Source organism: Schistocerca gregaria, chromosome 1 (assembly GCF_023897955.1).
Source record: "Schistocerca gregaria isolate iqSchGreg1 chromosome 1, iqSchGreg1.2, whole genome shotgun sequence".
NCBI lineage: Eukaryota > Metazoa > Arthropoda > Insecta > Orthoptera > Acrididae > Schistocerca > Schistocerca gregaria.
This window is the reverse complement of record NC_064920.1, coordinates 503,329,464-503,349,444: the sequence shown is the minus strand read 5'-3', so window position 1 is coordinate 503,349,444 and position 19,981 is coordinate 503,329,464. Positions and strand designations below refer to the sequence as shown.

The 19,981-nt window shown below is 40.6% G+C and overlaps 1 protein-coding gene across 4 annotated transcripts in view; it reads left to right on the top strand.

Moving 5' to 3' along the window:
• The window catches only part of LOC126354214 (zinc finger CCHC-type and RNA-binding motif-containing protein 1-like), a 93,622-nt gene that overhangs the window by 48,930 nt on the left and 24,711 nt on the right, over nt 1–19,981 (top strand). For 2 of the 4 annotated variants that reach the window (XM_050003693.1, XM_050003684.1), the window contains exons 2-3: nt 13,358–13,469; nt 16,434–16,649. In XM_050003693.1, the coding sequence (XP_049859650.1) occupies nt 13,358–13,469; nt 16,434–16,649 (328 nt within the window). Of the gene's footprint in view, nt 1–554; nt 642–1,336; nt 1,563–13,357; nt 13,470–16,433; nt 16,650–19,981 lie in introns of those variants that run through there. The other 2 variants (XM_050003703.1, XM_050003710.1) reach the window with 2 other exon arrangements.

Genomic DNA, 19,981 nt, shown 5'->3' with positions numbered 1-19,981 from the left:
GAGAATCATGGAAGTGGTCAAAAAAAAAAAAAAAAAAAAAAAAAAAAAAAAAAAAAAAAAAAAAAAAAAAAAAAAAAAAAGGATCTACAACTTCTTTTTGAGAACATTTGGAAAACTGAAAAGATTCCAGCTGAATGGAAAACAGCATTAATCCATCCGCTACATAAAAAGAGAGACAAACAAAATGTCAATAATTGCAGAGGAGTGTTACTTCTGCCAGTGGCATACAAAATATTATCAAAAATTCTCTTGCACAGAGTGGTAGATACTTTAGACAAACAACTGGGAGAATATCAGGGTGGTTTTCGAAAGGGAAGATCCTGTGCTAAACAAATTTTTAACTTAAGGTCAATGATTTGCCATAGAATGTTAACCGTCAACTCAATAATAGTGTCATTTATTGATTTCAAGAAATCATTTGATTGTATAGACAGAGAAACAATAGATAAGGTCATTAGAGAATTTGGTGTTAAATCAAAATTAGCAAATATAATTTGTGAAACACTAACAGGTACAATATCTGAAGTCAAATTTTCTGTTTAATTGTGTTCTAGGAAAAATTGTAAGGATCTGGTATTTGGAGCTAAAAAAATCACAAAATTGAACCAATAACTCTGGGAAAGAAAACAAATGGAATTAAGGTAAACTGCTTGACATTAGCAGATGATTTTGCAATATTTTCAGAAAACATGAGAGAAGCAGTTATTCAAGTAAACCTTCTGGAAAAAAATAGCAAACAGAACTGGTCTCAAAATTTCAGCTGAAAAAACAAAATCCATGACAATATAAAAAAATGTGCCAAAACACATATACGTAAAAAAGAGCAAGTAAATAAATTTATATATCGAAGATACTATACAACAGAATGGACTAGAAAAATCTGCAATAGATCTAAGAATTAACAAAATGGAGTGAGCATATGGTTTGACCAAAAATATTTACAACGAGAAATGTATATCTAGAAAAACAAAACTAAAACACTACACCACAGCGGTACAACCAGAATGTTTATATGGAGCTGCATGCCTAATGATGGACTGTAAGTTGGACACACTAGAGGTACTGGAAAGAAGGATTATTTGAAAAATAATGGGTGCAATAAAAACTGCAGATGGTTGGAAAATGAGAATTAATGAAGAGATCTACAAAAATATAGAGAGAATATCTGAAGTAATGGCCAAACAAGGCCTTAATGGCCGAAAGCTATAATTGTGTGAATCTTTTTGTTGTGCCTATCGCGACTCAGCACCTCCGCTATACGGTGAGTAGCAACTTTCCTTCTCTAATATTGTTACACTCCTATATTAGTGGAAGAAGAAATTGACTATAGCATGGATTACAGAACTAAGGAGAATGAAACAACATCAAAGAATCAGAAATATCAGAAAGAAACTGTTTTAAAAATAAAATACTTAATTTTGAAGGCATTCAAAGCAGAAGAAATAAAAAATCGGGAACAACATGGACAGAAGAAAGCAAGAGACTTCATGGGGAGAAAATGAGGGAATACTGGAAAAATAGGAAACAACAAAAAAGGAAGAAGAGGAACTGAAGTTGTTAATGTGAGTCGCATATTCAACACTAAGGAGTATTCTGCATCTAGTGGCAGATTGAGGTCTGACTACAAATATTTTGTAAATTGTGAATAGAAACAAAGATGATGTAACTTACGAAACGAAAGCATTGGTATGTTGATAGAGACACTAACAAACACAAAATTCAAGCTTTTGCAACCCACGGTTGCTTCATCAGGAAAGAGGGAAGGAGACAGAATGGCAATTTAGAAGAGATGTGAAGGGTTATGTGTAGAATGTGTGTCATTTCTGGGTATGATGATAGTCAGTGACTGGGAAAAAGGATCTATTCAGTCGCTCCAGTCTGAGATGATAATAGGTGATTAGGGGGTGCTCCTGTACAACCGATTCTTGGGCATGGTGCGAGAGTTAGGGTTATGCGAAGATACAGCACTCTAAATCTGTTTCTGTGCTAAAATTGGAAGGAATAGTGCCTGTCAGTGAGATCTTCAGTGTATTGTACAGGGAAAGTCTCATCACTGCAGATACGCCAACATGCTGGGACTGCTTGTGGTTAGTTGGTTTGATGTGGATGGTAGCATCCAGGAAGGTGGCAGGTAGGATTGAGGAGGACCAGGTGAAGTAAATGGAAGGGAAGGTGATGAAGTTTTGGAGGAATGAGGAGATAGGATGCCTTGGCACTGTGTTCAGATCATGAAGATACCATCAGTGAAACTGAGGCAGACAAGGGGTTTGGAGTTTTCAAAAGCTAGGAAGGTTTCTTGTAGATGGCCTATAGACAGATTGGCGTAGGAGGGTGCCGTTCAGGTGCCCATGGCTGTGCATGGATTTGTTTATTTCCTCCCCCTTGAAGGAGAACTTGTGTGTGAGGACACAGCTGGTAAGATGTATGAGTCATGAGGTAGCAGATCTGGAGTTGGAAGGAAGTAGGGAGAGCTAGTGTTTGACAGTGGCAAGGCTGTAGGTATGAGGGACATTGCTATATAGGGAGAGGGCATCATCAGTAATTAGTAGGGATCCAGATAGGTAATCGAGTGGGGATGGCCAACAGTCAGTGAAAGAAGTGGTTAGTATCTTTGATGTTTCTTGCAGTTAGTTAATGGCTGACAGATTGGCTTACAAGAGCAGAAATTCATTCCATGGGAGCACAATAACCATCTACAACAGGGTGTTGAGGATAGTTGGGTTTTAGGATTTTAAGAAGCTTGTAAAAGGTGATCATCCTCCAAATTCTAACTCATAACTGCAGGTCATCCATAAAAGACATTACTTTGTAACTTTCCAGAGAATGGCATGATAAAACGGGTTGTGGCGGGGTCTAAGAAATGAGTGGTTTGCTTGGTTAATTCTTTATCCATAGCTGCAAGTCTATTAAACAGGTTTGTAATATCTGCTCGTAACTGCACTATTTCATTAACCAATGCTTGAGCTGCCTCCCAACTAGTGACACTCTGCATTTGAGACTCCGCCATTGGAGAACTTTAATCTCCAACACACACTGAGGAACACAAAATACACTCAAAATAGGTCATATGACACAGCACACACTTGTGCCTTACATCTAATCATCGTCCATCTTGACTCTGTGTACTGACTCACCATATGCTGATACTGATGAGAGTTAACACAAACTACTGGTACTGACTTCGTACAGGATGCAGCATGCCCTGGCAAATTACATTGGCCACATCTCACAGATCAGAAATAATGTTTCTGTGTAGTACAAAGAATTGCGAAAGAACTTGTTCCCCTGGCTGCACAAATGTAACCTTCAAATCCCTGTGCATCACTCTCTTGACTCCATGCCCTCTACGTATGAAACGGGGAAAACAATCCAAAAAGCAATAGTCTGCTCACGCACTCCCTTGTTTGATGAAACTGCATTCTGTGGTTGTGAAGTAGTGCTGCTTAGGCATCAACTGTGCGGGTATCTGCTGCCAAATGAGGTCCACTGATACCAAAATACTTCTGACAACACTCTATAGCAAACAGGAGTGAGAGGGGGCTGCCATGGTATAGAGGTGGTGGAGTGGTGGGTTTGGGAGGCAGTGCTTCTGGCCAGGATTGCAAGGAAAACTCTGATACAAGATATAACATCTTTTATTTGGTCTGCTGGAACACCCCTGATATGCCCTTAGCAGGTCACAGTGGCAGAATGGCCATTTGATGTCCATCTCCTGCTTTGGTGATACTGTCTACTCTACTTGGTAGTGCATGTCTGAGTTAACAGTAAGTGGCCCTGAGTGAGCAGTGCCAGTGACTTGAACACCCCCTGAATTCTTGTAGGTGTAGGGATAAGCCTAAGAGTGCTCCTTCAGTAATACAAAATCACATCCCAGACCATAACGCCTGGAGTAGTTTCAGTGTGTCTAGCACGCAGACAGGTTGGCTGCAGGCCATCAACTCTCCTCTTCCTAACCAACACATGGTCATCACTGGCACTGAGGTAGAACCAGCTTTCATCAGAAAACACAACAGACATCCACCTTTCCCTCCAATGAGCTCTCGCAAATGGTGGTGGTTTGGGGTTAGTGGAATTCCTGCTACAGTGCATCTGGTTTGGAGCTGTCCTTAAAATAACTGATTTGTAACAGTTTGTTGTGTCACTGTGGTGCCAAGTGCTGCTCAGATTGCTTCAGCAGATGCATTATGATGCAACAGAGCCATATGCTGAATCTGAGGGTCTTCCCTTTTGGTAGTGTCACATGGCCGTATGGAGCTCTGTCTTCTTGCAACTGAACATTATCGTGACCGATGCTACCAGCAGTCAGGTAAAGTGGCTACATTCCTGCCAACTGTTTCTGCAATATCATAGAAGCAGCATCCAGCTTCTTGTAGCCGTACATGACCTTGTTCAGACTCAATGAGGTGCTGACAGTGGCATCTTTGTTACCTCAAAGGCATTCTTGACTAATATCATCTCAACACGTCCAACCTCAAAGGTAACTAATGCTCATGACGGTTACAGCATGTATTTAAAACATACCTGATTTGGATCCTCACAGTGGTGCTGCTGTTGTCACCTTATGTGACTGGAGTGAAATTTGAATAGACCTTATCTTTCAGATGTAGGATCATGCCTACCAACTTATGTTTATGTCGTACAACTCCTTCTTGGTGTTGTGATTTATCTTTTCCTCTTTGTATATCTGATGGGAGAAAAGAAATTATTTAGCACATTAAGGGAGAGAAAATTTAATTGTGATGGGGGACTAGGAATAAATGAAAGGAGAAGTTGCCTGGTAGCATTTTGCACATTTAATTACCTCAAATGTATGGGCTAAGAAGAAGGAAATAAGGTTAAAAGTGTAGAAGAGACCTGGAGATACCATAAGATTTTAGATAGAGTACATAAGATAAAAATTTAGAAACAAGGTTCTAAACTGTAAAACATTTCCAGGAGCAGATGTAGAACCAGACTATTACCTTCCTTAGTTATAAAATGCAGACTGAAGGTGCAAAAAGGTAGAGAATGAGCAGTAAGTGGAGAGGTTTCAAAGGGAACATTAGGCAGTGACTAACTGAAATAGGCAAAAGTAATATTGTAGAAGAGCTTTGAAAGATGGATAGTGAAGGCAGCAGAGGAACAGCTGAGCAAATTGGAATTTGTATCAGAAATTATATAATCTGTGAAAAACAGTTCTCCATGGTATGCAGGATTTATATGACATTGGTGAAATACACTCAGACTTCGAGAATAATGTAATAATTCCAGTATCAAATAAGGCAGCTGCTGATAGGTGTGGATATTACCAAACCATCAGTTTAATAAGTCAAGGTTGCAAAATACTAACACAAACTATCCACAGACGAATGGAATGACTTGTAGGAGCTGACCAAGGAGAAGATCAGTTTGGGTTTCAGGGAAATGTAGAAACATTTCATTTTATATCCTCCTTTCAAAACACGGTCTATTCCATTCAACTGCTCTCCCAGTTCATTTGCTGTCTCTGACAGAATTACAATGTCATTGGCAAGCCTCAACGTTTTTATTTCTCCTCCGTGGATTTTAATTCCTACTCCAAATCTTTCTTTTGTTTCCTTTACTGCTTGCTCAATATACAGATTGAATAATATCGAGGATAGGCTACAACCCTCTCTCACTACCTTCTCAACCACTGCTTCCCTTTTATGCCCCTTGACTCTTATAACTGCCATCTGGTTTCTATACAAATTGTAAATAGCCTTTTGCTCCCTGTATTTGGCACATGCCACCTTCAGAATTTGAAGGAGAGTATTCCAGTCAACATTGTCAAAAGCTTTCTCTACATCTACAAATGCTAGAAACATAAGTTTGCCTTTTCTTAATCTATCTTCTAAGATAAGTCGTAGGGTCAGTATTGTCTCAAGTGTTCCAACATTTCTACGGAATCCAAACTGATCTTCCCCGAAGTCAGTTTCTACCAGTTTTTCCATTAGTACTTTACACCCAAGACTTATTAAACTGATAGTTCGGTAATTTTCTCACCTACCTGTCAACACCTGCTCTCTTTGGGATGGGAAGTATTATGTTCTTCTTGAAGTCTGAGGGTATTTCACATGACTCATACATCTTGCTCAGTAGATGGTAGAGTTTTGTCAGGGCTGGCTCTCCCAAGGCTATCAGTAGTTCTAATGGAATGTTGTGTACTCCTGGAGTCTTGTTTCGACTGAGGTCTTTCAGTGTTCTGTCAAATTCTTCACACATTCATGCAGTATCATATCTCCCATTTCATCTTCATCTACGTCCTCTTCTATTTCCATAATATTGCCCTTGTATAGTCCCTCTATATACTCCTTCCAGCTTTCTGCTTTCCCTTCTTTGCTTAGAACTGGCTTTCCATCTTAGATATTGATATTCATACATGTGGTTTTCTTTTATCCAAAGGTCTCTTTAATTTTCCTGTAAGCAGTATCTATCCTGCACCTTGTGATATATGCCTCTACATCCTTACATTTGCCCTCTAGCCATCCGTGCTTAGAGATTTTGCATTTCCTGTTGATTTCATTTTTGAGACATTTGTATTCCTTTTTGCCTGCTTCATTCACTGCAGTCATTTATTTTCTCCTTTCAACGATTAAATTCAATATCTCTCCTGTTACCCAATGATTTCTACAAGCCCTCGTCTTTTTACCTGCTTGATCCTCTGTTGCCTTCAGTAGTTCATCTCTCAAAACAACCCTTTCTTCTTCTACTGTATTTCTTTCCCATTCTTGTTAGTTGTTCCCTAATGCTCTCTCTGAAACTGTCTATAACCTTTGGTTCTTTTAGTTTGTCCAGGCCCAATCTCCTTAAATTCCTTCATTTTGGCATATTGTGCAGTTTTAATCTACAGTTCATAAACAACAGATCACGGTCAGAGTCCACATCTGTCCCTGGAAATGTCTTACAATTTAAAACCTGTTTCCTAAATCTCTGTCTTACCATTACATAATCTATCTGAAACCTGAAACTTCCTGGCAGATTAAAACTGTGTGCCCGACCGAGACTCGAACTCGGGACCTTTGCCTTTCGCGGGCAAGTGCTCTACCAACTGAGCTACCGAAGCACGACTCACGTCCGGTACTCACAGCTTTACTTCTGCCAGTATCCGTCTCCTACCTTCTAAACTTTACAGAAGCTCTTCTGCGAACCTTGCAGAACTAGCACTCCTGAAAGAAAGGATATTGCGGAGACATGGCTTAGCCACAGCCTGAGTCTCGGTCGGGCACACAGTTTTAATCTGCCAGGAAGTTTCATATCAGCGCACACTCCGCTGCAGTGTGAAAATCTCATTCTGGTATCTGAAACCTTTCAGTGTCTCCAGGCCTCTTCCATGTATACAACATTCTTTCATGATTCTTAAACCAAGTGTTAGCTATGACTAAGTCACACTCTGTGCAAAATTCTACTAGGTGGCTTCCTCTTTCATTCCTTATCCCCAAAACATATTCACCTACCACATTTTCCTTCTCTTCCTTTTCCTACTATCGAATTCCAGTCCCCCATAACAATTAAATTTTCGTCTCCCTTCACTATCTGAATAATTTCTTTTATCTCATCATACATTTCATCAATTTCCTCGTCATCTGCAGAGCTAGTTGGCATATAAACTTGTACTACTGTGGAAGGTATGGGCTTTGTGTCTTTCTTGGCTACAATAATGCGTTCACTATGCTGTTCATAGTAGCTTATCCGTGCTCTTTTTTTTAAACCTATCCTGCATTACCCCTATTTGATTTTGTATTTATAACCCTGTATTTACGTGACAAGAAGTCTTGTTCCTCCTGCCACCGAACTTCACTAATTCCCACTATATATAACTTTAACCTATCCATATCGCTTTTTTTATTTTCTAACGTGCCTACCCGATTAAAGGATCTGACATACCATGCTCCAATCCAGAGAATGCCAGTTTTCTTTCTCCTAATAACAATGGCCTCCTGAGTAGCCCCCCCACCCCACCCCCAGAAATCTGAATTGGGGGAGTATTTTAGCCAAGAGGACACCATCATCATTCAACAATACAATAAAGCTGCGAAGCCTCGGGAAAAATTATGGCTGTAGTTTCCCCTTGCTGGCAGCCACTCATGTACCAGCACAGCAAGGCTGTTTTGGTTTATGTACAAGGCCATATCAGTTCCTTCATCCAGACTGTTTCCCCTGCAACTACTGAAAAGGGTGCTGACCTTCCTCAGGAACTACTCATTTGTCTGACCTCTCAACGGATAACCCTCCGTTGTGGTTGTATCTATGATACGGCTATCTGTATCGCTGAGGCACACAAGACTCTTCACCAACAACAAGGTCCATGGTTCACGAGGAGCTTTGGCACTTAACTTGACTAAAAGGAGAAGAAGTTGACAGTACACATTCTGAGGCATCAGGTAATAATAGTTAACATGGTAAGGGTGTATGTGTGTGTGTGTGTGTGTGTGTGTGTGTGTGTGTGTGTGTGTGTGTGTGTGAGAGAGAGAGAGAGAGAGAGAGAGAGAGAGAGAGAGGAAGTGTAATGTGAGAAGTAAAAATTAAAAATTGTGGAGGGAGACAAAGGCATGATTACAGTAAGCAGGGTCAAATGGCTGTAGTTGTGCAAAACTGAGGGAACTGCTACAGGATAAAATAGTGTAGAGAGTTGTGTAAAACTAGTCTTCAGTCTGCAAATTACAACAGTAAGTGTTGCATAGGTTTTGTGGTACCAAGGTGTGCTGTTCCTTATGTCATGAGTTGGTTTTGTTGTTATTTTGAAATTAATTGGGGAAGAATTTAGTTCAAATTTCCATTCTATTTGTTTTTGTACACATTCTAAATAATTTTGGTCAAATGCAGAGTACTTACTTTGGAAAGATCATGGTTTGTTTTCTTTCTTTTCTTCCCTTTATTTATACCATGAGGTTTATTTACACGTACCACACTTAATTAACATATCACATCTCTTGTATTTTTAAACTTATATAACGTTTCATTTTTCGTACAGTTTTCTGTTATTGTGTGAAATGTGTAAAGAGTATATTGCAACAGAAAATTAAGGCTGTCAGTACTGAGATGTAAATGAGAAGTAACAAGCAAGTTTACATCACATCTGTAATGCTGAGAGTAATACCTACTGTGCATACCACATTTTGTTAGTTTTAGGAACGAAGTAGATTCTTTCGGATTGAAGAAGCCCACTCACTGAAAAGCAGAAGCATTGGGGGTTGTTAGTAGGCACACACAAAAGAGAGAAAACTTGCTGGATTTCAGAGTTACCCTCTTGCTCAGTTAGGTTAAAAAAATGTATGGGGGAGGTTTTTTTTTGGCATAGAAGGGAAGGCAGCTGTCGAAATGCAGGTGCTATTGGTGGTTAGTGTGTTTAATATGGACAGAGGTGTAGATGGAGCCATCAGAGTGGTGGGGGTCAATGCCCAAGATAATGGCATATTGGGTACAGGAAGATCAGTTGAAGTGAATGGGAGAAAAGGTGTTGAGATTGTGAAGGAATGTAGCTAAGGTGTCTTGGCCCTGGGTCCAGCTCATGAAAATATCAATGAACATGAAAGCAGACTGTGTGTTGGGACTTGTGGGAGACTAGGAAGGTTATCCGTAGGTGGGCCATAAACAGTTTGGAATAGGAGGGTGCCATGCTGGAGCCCATGGCTATGCTGCCACCTTATCTTCAAAGGAAAAGTAGTTGTGGGTCAGGATATAGTAGTAAAGTGTATAAGGAATGAGGTGGTGGGTTTAGAGTATGAAGGACATTGGGAGTGGTAGTGTCTGATAGTGGCAAGTACATGGGCATATAGGATGTGGGTGTATGGGGAGGTGGTATCAACAGTGGCGAATAGGGATCCAGGAGATGAGAAGGTGGGAGCGGTGGAAAGTCAGTGAAGGAAGTGGCTGGTATCTTTGATGTAGGAGGCTAGGTTTCAGGCAGCTGGTTGAAGATGTTGGTTAACAAGAGCAGAAATTCTTTCAGTGGGAGCACAATAGCGTGTCCAGGAGAATTGGGTTCGTGGATTTTGAGGAGCAGTCAGTGAAGGAAGTGGCTGGTATCTTTGATGTGGGAGGCTAGGTTTCAGGCAGCTGGTTGGAGATGTTGGTTAACAAGAGCAGAAATTCTTTCAGTGGGAGCACAATAGCGTGTCTAGGATAATTGGGTTCATGGATTTTGAGGAGCAGGTAGAAGGTGGATGGGTGTGCGGTGTGTTATTGCAGTGAGGAGGGAGATGGGCTCAGGTGAGAGGTTTTGTGAAGTGCCTATGGATTTCACTAGGGATTGGAGGTTATGTTGGACTTCTGGGATGGGAGCACTGTCACATAGTTAGAATGTGGACAATTCAAGCAGTTGGCAGAGGTCTTCCGTCAGGTAGTCACTGCGAATCATCACGACAGTGATGGAACCTTCATCTGCAGGGAGGTTGATTAGGGCTGGATCTGTTTTCAGGTTGTGTATGGCTATGTTTTTTTCTGCCAAAAGATTAGTGTTCTTAGGATGGTTCATGGCGAAGGATGGTGAGCCCAAGTTGGAGGAATTTCTGGAAGCAGACTAGGGTTTGGTAAGCTCGGAGGATAGAAGCGTCATTGTTGGATTGTGGTATGAACTGGAAGAGGTAAGGTTCAGTGTTTAGATTAGGTTGGCTTTGGTTGGAGGGATTGCTGACAAATAAGTGTTTCAACTGTAGGAATCTGGAGAAGGACAGAGGTCTTTAACTAGTCCGATAAGGTTAAATTTTGGGGGTATGGCTGAAGGTTAGGCCTTTGGTTGGACTGAAACTTTTGTGGGACTGAGGTTTATGGTGGAGAGGTTAACAACAGTATTTTGGATTCTGGGTTTTGTGGGGTGTTAGGAGGGACTTTTGAAGGATGTGGTAAGTTGAAGAGGTTAGCTAGGTAGAGTCTACATGCTATGAGGGGTTTTACTGTGAGAAGAATGGATGTTGATGGGTAGTGGTGCCCCAAGGTGGGAGTAGGATGTCAACAGGTTGGACAGTTTATGGGGATGGAACACTCCTCCAGGTGTTGGAATTCAAGACTTTCTATTGGAGATTTAGTGTATGCAGTGAGGATTGCATAGTGAGAGTCTCTTGCAGGGGGAATAGAGGTTGTTCTGGGATGTATGTGCTGTGGAGAGGTGTTTTTGCAGTACCACATTCATGAGAGGTAGGGACTGGCAGAATATGAAAATGTGAAGGTCGTGTGAAAGGAGGAGTGGCAACCAGAGAAGGGAATTTTTATGTTTAGGCCATTGGGGGCATTGCATGGTTCAGACACCATGTAAGGAACAGGATGTGGGACTGGGTTTTAGCCAGGAAAAGGGATACTTTTCTGAACTGGTGTAGAAAGGTGGAATAGGGGTCCATTGCAGTAGGAATGTTTTTAGGAAATGGAAAATGATGCAGGTAATGGGCAAGTGGTTATAAGAAGAAATTGATAATATAGCATGAGGTAGGTGGAGTGGAAAGGATGGAAAAAGTTGTAGTGAGACTTATAGGGTGGTTTTGTGGTCCACACCAAAAAATCCCTCCTATACAGTGTAGCCACCTGTGTGTGTGTGTGTGTGTGTGTGTGTGTGTGTGTGTGTGTGTGTGTGTTTTACCCAGCCTAGCCAACTGTGGACAACATATCTTATATGATAAGAACTCTCTTGCCCAGTTTGTTGAAGGCCTCACAAAGGCCTTCACAGGCAGGCAGTACCCCTCAAATCTACTGTAGTCCATAAATAAATTTCCCCTTCCATATCCTGAGACACCTTCAATTCTCCCACTATCCCCAAGAGTCAGCTACAAAGGAGTGCCTCCTCATCACCCAGTATCACCGTGGATTGAAAAAACTAAACAGTATCTTTTGATAGGGCCTTGATTATGTATAATCCCACTCTGAAATGAGGGACATCATACCCAAGATCCTTCCCAACGCTCCTTAAGTGGTGTTCTGTCACCTGCCCAAGCAACAAAACATCCTGATCCTTCCCTGTGCCACTCCTTACTCCCAACCTCTTGCCATAGGGATCAGATCCTTGTGACAGACCAAGTTCAAGATCTGTTACATCTACCTACCCAGCACATTGTACTCCACTTCTGTCACAGCCTTTTATGTTGGTATGACCACCAACCAGCTGTCCACCAGAATGGATGGCCACCACCAAACTGTTGTCATGGAACAAAGTTGACCACCCAGTGACACAACATGCAGCTGAGCACAACATGCTCAGTTTCAATGGCTGCTTTGCAACCCGAGCCATCTGGATGCTTCCCTCCAACATCAGCTTCTCTAACCTAAACGGAGAGAATTATCCTTGCAATATATTCTCCTCTCCTGGAATCTTCCTGGCCACAGTTTTGCAACAATTTTCCTTTCCTCCATTTTTTCACCTCTTCCCAATTCATGTCCCCACATTGCCTTCAGTGTTTGCTGCTTACCACCGGTTGCTACAGTTGTGCCAGCCCATACACCTGTCACCCCGCCCTCCTGCATTCCTAGCCAGCAAACCAGCTGCCTCCTTCTGAGCTGCTAACCTCCAAAACCCAGTCCTTCTCCCTGCCTCTGATGTCCTCTCTCTCAACCCACCTCAGCTGGTACCCAATGTAGGTACATAGGTTTTGTGTGTGTGTGTGTGTGTGTGTGTGTGTGTGTGTGTGTGTGTGTGTGTGTATGTGTGTGTGTTTTACCTTAGCTTGGCAAAGGATAATTCTGGAAGCTAGCAAGTTTTCTTTCTTTCGTGTGTGTGCCTATTAACAACTCAAAGCTACTGCTTTTCATTGAGTGATCCTATTTAACCCGGAAGTATATTTATAGTCTACAAGAACTGTCCTATTACATTTAAGAACAAAGTAATAACAGAACTGCTACACTGATAACCATGGATGTAATATTCTATTACTAAGGAAATAATGGCTTTGAAGAAATTGTCTCACAAGCAAAAGAAAAAATGGAGAGTAAAAAACTCTATTTTTTTATTTGAGAAGTATATAGTTTTATATAATAATCATCACTTCACTGTATACATCCACTTTTCCAACTTAATTTACTGAATGTACTTGAATAACATGTGAACAGAATATACCACATATGAACAGTCTGAAATTTGCTTTAGCAGTAAAATTTACAAAGCCGTACTTTTATCATAACATCATTGTTAGGCTGTTAAAATAAAACCCCATACATTGATGTACTTGTACATCTTATTATTTCACTAACCTAACCTGAATGAGGGGTTGTCTTTTCATATGTTTCATTGGAAAGTGTGTGCATATATGTGTGAGATTAAAGTAAAATTTTGGATCTGTTGCTCAAATGGGAGATGGCTGTAATTCTAATGTATTATGACAGTCCATTAATTTGCTGTAGTGTCAGAAACAATGGAAAAATATGAATTTTGTTGCAGGGTGACTGTGTTAAAGGATCGAAACACCAGAAGAAGTAAAGGTGTTGCTTTTGTGTTATTTTTAAAGAAAGAAGATGCATTGTCTTGTGCCAAATCTATTAATGGGAAGGAGGTTAGTCACACATGAATTGCTTATAATTTTTATAACATTTCAAATATTAGTATGGCATTATTTCAAATCCAGTACTTTTTGTAAAAAAAATTAGTCAACAGATCAATTGATTTGAAAATGCTTTTTAGGGCAAATGAAGCTACAAACACTGTCTTTGGAGTGGAACTGTGGTTAAATACAATAGGAGAAAAAACTACTTACGAAGTAACAGCAGACAACTGGAATTTAAAAGACAGGGACTCAAGCCCACATTCTTTCAGAATCACTGTGTCGTCTCCCAAACTCATTTCGCATAGTTCTCTTCTGAGAAGGAAGGCATCCCATGCACATTGACTTCCACCGCTCTGGTTTTTCGTGAGGGACTCTATCCGTATTAAGCCGACCAGGCATTAATACCTCCAACAGTACTTGCTTGATGGCTGCCACTCTTGCAGAAGTAATTACCCTATAGCCTTGGGTTCCATGGATTCTATATCTGTAGTGCCAAGTACGCCATCTTTCATTATGTTGATGGTCTTGATAATGCTTTCATAAATAGGCTGCGCCACCCACACATGTCCATAAACAGATCTCCATTATGATGTTCCACTGTTTTGTTAATACCTTACTACAATCACATCCCCCAGTCCCCAACTCAAATGCTCACTCCGTTAATGCCATTTTGGTTGGAAAAATTATGATGTTCCTCCATGGATTCATATAATTTCCATTGTACACTTTAATGGAAAACACTCACCACAAAATGCTTTGTAATACTGTCAAGATGATACTTTGCCACCTACCCAATCTAGATATAGCCTTGCCTGTCTTTATGTCACTCCTGCTCTCAACTGCTTCCCCCAAATGCAATATCCTTCTGAAAGACACAACATGCCATGTCTGGCATATGTACTCAACCAGCAGATCTCTTCAGCCACATTTGCACTTAGAAAATCATTATAAATCTTGGGGAGAGACAGAAATCTGTAAGTTGACATATTATGTTCATTTCCATTTGATAATGTCTTATGGAATAATTTTCTGGGATAACTCATTTTTAAGAAAGAAAGTCTTCATTGCTCAAAAGCATTATGTAAGAGTAATATGTAGTGCTCATCCATGATCATTTTGTTGACATCTGTTTAATGAGTTACGCATTTTGACTACTCTTCACTGTATATTTATTCCCTCATGAAGTTTGTTGTAAATAAACCGCTGCAATTCAAAAGTAACAATGATGTGCATTAATTAAAGTGCTAGAAGAAAAATGACATTCATTTCATTTTATTTATTTATTGATTCACAGACCATTCAGTATAATAAATAAACAAACAGATAAATAGTATCAGACATGTCAGATAATAAAATGATAACAAAATATGGTAGGATTAGATGAAGATAGGGTGGGAAGTTGGTAATGGCCTAATCAAAGTCACCATCCCATCATTCACCTTAGCTACACGGGGAAACCATTAAGGTTGGCTTTAGCACAAAATGGGTTGCACAATACTGCAACCAAAATGTTTGATCAGTTACCCAGTGATATAAAATGCTTGGCAGACAGCAAAGTAAAATTTGAAAATAAAATGAAAACTTTTCTTCATGGCAACTCCTTACAGTCCGCACAAGACTTACCATTAATGTAATGTGTAAAAGATTGTGGGTAGAAATTAAAAATAACACTTGTAAATGATCAGCATGTAGGCATACTTACAAAATAGTTTGTGATGTGAATATAGAATGACCCATTCCACAACATTAAGAATTATCATGCAAATGATCTGTGGAACATGAAACTAACTGACTGTCTACTGCAGATCATTTCATGTAAGATGAATCTGGAGGAGAAATAGTAGCAGTTCTAAAACCATGTGCAAAATGACACCAGAACAGAATATTTTAAGTGGAGGCAACAATAAAAGAATTAAAATTTTACATTTGTATAGAAATCAGGAGAGGATTAATTGAAATGTCAGGGAATTTACCTTTTTTTATTTCCTGTATTGGTATCAAACAGTGTTGAAACATCACCTACAAAACATGAAATATTCTAAGTAAGAGCATATTTAATATTATAACAGTCCCATGAACTGTTTGACATTTCAACATGATAAAATTGTTGCTGAGGATTTGAGGTGATGCATGAAGTATCGTTGTCGAAATTCCCGTTTTTGTTAGTGGCACTTGGTAGTAGTCATCTTCTAGCAACTATATTGAGCTCTGGATTTAGGAATGGAAGATGAAAATGTTGTTAGAGGGCAAAGAATATACATTATGGAAATTGAAATGAAGTCCCATGTTTCTTGACAGAGTGTAGTAGAAAGATGTGGGAGACTCGCACCACTGTACTAGGCAAAGTCCTAATGGAGGTGGTTTGCCTTCCTGTGACTGGAATGGGGATGGACGATGATTATGAAGACGACACAATGCCCAGTCATCTCGGAGCAGGTACCCTGTGCTCGGGAAGTGAGAACACTACCGCGAGACCACGAGCGGCGGACAATAAACATTATAGAGAATGAAAAAATTATGGGGATCTGAAAATATTTTTAGAATTGCTAGTGGTAAGGTGTAATTTGATGTGTTTTTTAAAGTAACAAATAAAATTTCCAAATATTTTCGACTGTTTTTTTTTCTACCTCTTTTTTTATTTCAGTCAGTAATGCTAATGGTGTCAATGAGTGTACGAGTCCAGAATGTATGCCATCGCTTTACAGCAGGCAGACATTAGCAATTTAATAGGACCAATTTCTAGGTGATACCCATTGCCATTATTGTAGATGCCTCTCTTTTTTTAGTCTTGGGATAGTTTACTACTACACAATTCTGAGACCTATTATGCTCATTGCAATTGTATTTGCAAACTGACATGCTTATTATTGATAATCTGTGACTCACTATTCAAGCCATGTATAGATTGTGCAGTATTTTCTGTGTAATTTGAGAATAATAGCATAATCTTCCCATAAAAATGTGATGTTCCAGATGTTTGGTCGTACACTGAAGAGTAGTTTAGCAACTGACAATGGGCGTAGTGCTGAATTTATCAGACGACGCAATTACCCTGATAAATCACGATGTTATGAATGTGGTGAAGAGGGGCACTTAAGCTATAAGTGCCCACACAATACACTGGGTGAGAGGGAGCCACCTCCAAAAAAAAAGAAGCTGCCAAAGAAGTTACAGCAGAGCAACAGTGAAGTATGTATACTTGCTTAAGACCTTCAAAATACTACTTGTGCTTACTTTAATACTGTTCATAACTTTTTTTAAATGCTCCAGATTCAAATTGGAGTAGAGTCCAGCAGTTCTTGTCTATTTCATTTCTGCTTTATTCTCTCCTCTCTCTCCCCTATGTGTTATCTGCTGTCATTTATTTATATGGATTTTGTAATCTCAATCTACATTAACAGGAAAAATTATGCATTCATTTTCATAGTCAGCTTTAATAGAGGCTAATCAGAGTAACATATTTTTAATAATCTGCTGGCCACTGAAAACTGCATCATCAGTGAAGGTAGCAAGCCACAAAATTTTACTTGTTGTCCATATATGGTATTGTAGGAAGCCATATGTAGTACAGTTGGTAGGTAGACCATTAGATTAAATTTGTAGGTAATATGGAGGCAAAATTTAGTACACAGAATTGTGATGTCTGCCAGCAGCAAAGGCTCTAACCTCACCAAGTATCGAGATACAGGTAAATCATTCCGTGCTGCTGCAGCTGTATGCTGAAGTTCATCATAGTGGCTGGTGCGAAGGGTGTGCCAGTCTCTCAGCAACCCTCGATTATATGTTTTCTCTGGGTTAGAGATCTAGGGAATATGCCAGAGAGGGCAACAGTCAAACAAAAACCTCGAGTAGCAAGGTAAGTCAGAGCAGCGCGAGCGGCATGTGTCCTGTGATATCTTGTTGGAAGATAGCATCACGGAGACCTCAAAGATAGGGTTTAGCCACTGGCATTAGCATGCGACTGAGCCCTTATGATAATGACGATAAATCCAGTCAGGCAATGTTTGCTCTCCACTTCCATTGTGATAGTGTACACACAACTGGGACGTATCTGTAGAGATGATTTCATGCCACTGCAGTGTCCAATGTTATCATTGGGTGCACCACCTGTGCCCTTCTCTGCTGCCGTGTTGAGACTAGCTGAAATAATGATCACTATCCGTGCTGATGGTCTATGGTGCTCCAGAGTTGTTGTACTTTTCATGTGGATATTTGCCTTACTGCAAACAAGTCCACTTGTTGTCTCGAGGTCCATGAGACAGCTGTTCAATCCTACATGACAAAGGGAACAATACGTTTGTTCTTTCAGCACTAATCGAATGGGACTTCTGAGATACTACAGGGTTTTGAGTATAGCCCTGCTGCATCTACCAATTCCATATTTGCACGACAGATGTGGGATTCTGAATATAATAGATTAACAATATTTTAATATGACAAACCACAATTTGGAAAGACCGTAATCTTGCCATTTTTAAATCTCAACATATACTGAGTAGATGTTTCTCCTCACACAAGGGAGGCATAACACTATCTTCTCACAAACTACCAATTTTTACAATGTGATTTTTGAAGGAGAAACCCATAGTGCATTCTTTTCTTAGATACAAAATGTAGGTGGCATTACTCCTACATACTCTGGCATGTTGCAGTGCAATTCTAATCATTTTCATTTCTAAGCATGAAGTTCACTTTGTATCAGTTTGATGTTCATTGCATGCACCGTTTTGTTGCAATTTTAGTGGGCAGCAATGTATTTAATCATTAAGGTAATATTTTATTTTTATTTTTGTAACAGTAACATAATTCCAATGGAACATTCAAAAGACTTACTCATACTCTAGGGGAAAAAAGCTGGTGTATGAACAAGTCTTTCGAGTGTTCCACTGGAATTACGTTACAGTCAATTATTAGAGATGCAAGAAATGGTTTAAAAATGAACACAAACGTTTGAATCTAGTTGCAATTAAAGATTATATGCAACTGTGGGGGAGAACTAAATAAATGCCCCCTGCGGGTCTGGGGGTTAGAATAGGCCCGAGGTATTCCTGCCTGTCGTAAGAGATGACTAAAAGGAGTCTCACACCTTTCGGCCTGTATGTAATGGTCCCCTGTTGGTTTTGACCTCCCTTTTTCAAAATTTTCCTGAAGAGCAAACCAATTGAGATCTTAAGCCCACTTTCTCATCATGGCATTGCAGTCCTTCTCATCCTCCATCTTTTGAGCGAGGACACCTTTCTGAGTGCATTTTCCTCCACCCACTATGCAGTGTCATTTTCTGCACCGGTGACGACCATGGAATTCTTTGCACCTCATATCCAGCACGGTAGCCAGTCCGTTGCAGTGGGGCCGCCATGTACCCTGTTGGTTGTAGCCCCCTGACTACACGTGAATTGCTCTGCTGATGTCTGTGCCATTAATTCCCACATACGTCGAGGAGTAGATACCCGTTACCCTGGGGCATCTGGACTCCCAGGTGGCCTTTGCTGTGGCTGGGATGCGCCTGTGGCGAGGGCCCCTGGTCGTAGTGGGTGGCATCAGGGCAGATTATGCGCAATGAAGTGTGCCACGTCATCACTTGCTGGTGATCAAATGCCAGCAGTCTCTAAGTGTTCCAAGTCTCAGTACAATGCAAGGAAGTATGATGCTAAACAGTTCCCCTCCTTGGCCACACCATGGGAGGAATGCCAGGCTCAGAATGGTGGCAAACCTTATTCGCCCTGGTACCGTGTATGTACCTAGAACTGATGGGGACTTCTTTGTCTTGATGAAGCCTCAGTTTTTTGTAGAGCATTTAGAGGACAAATTTGGGGAGGTGGAGGGCTTTTCCAAAATGTGGTCAGGGTCAGTATTGATAGAAATGGCATCCTCTGCCCAGTCACGGGCATTACTCGCTTGTGGCAAACTGGGGGATGTTTCCGTTACCATTATGCCTCATAAGAGCTTAAATACAGTCCATAGTATTATATTCCACAGGAACCTTCTTTTGCTGTCTGATGCCGAGCTGCTTGCCAACTTAAAGTGACGAGGAGTTCATTTCATCCGGCGCATCCATCGTGGTCTGAGGGATAATGGGAAGTTGCCACCGGTGCCTTCATCTTGGCCTTTGAGGGTGACACATTACCCAAGATGGTCATGGTGATGGTCTACCGCTGTGATGTGAAGCCACATATCCCTCCCCCATTGCGGTGCTTTATGTGCTGGAAGTTCGGCCATATGGCTTCCCATTGTACTTCCAGCATCACATATTGAGATTGTAGATGTCCATCCCATCCTGGTACTCCATGTGCCCTGCCTCTCATCTGTGTCAACTGCAGAACATCATTCCCCTTGCTCACCAGAATGCAGGATTTTACAGTGAGGAAGGAAAATCATGGAGTACAAGACACTGGACCGACTGACCTAGGCAAAGGCCAAGAGGAAATATGAGCACCTATATCCTGTGGCTATGACCTCCTCTTATGTTGTTGCTATGAGAACAGTGGTAGCCCCATCAGTTCCGTGAGTTCCACTCGGCTCTC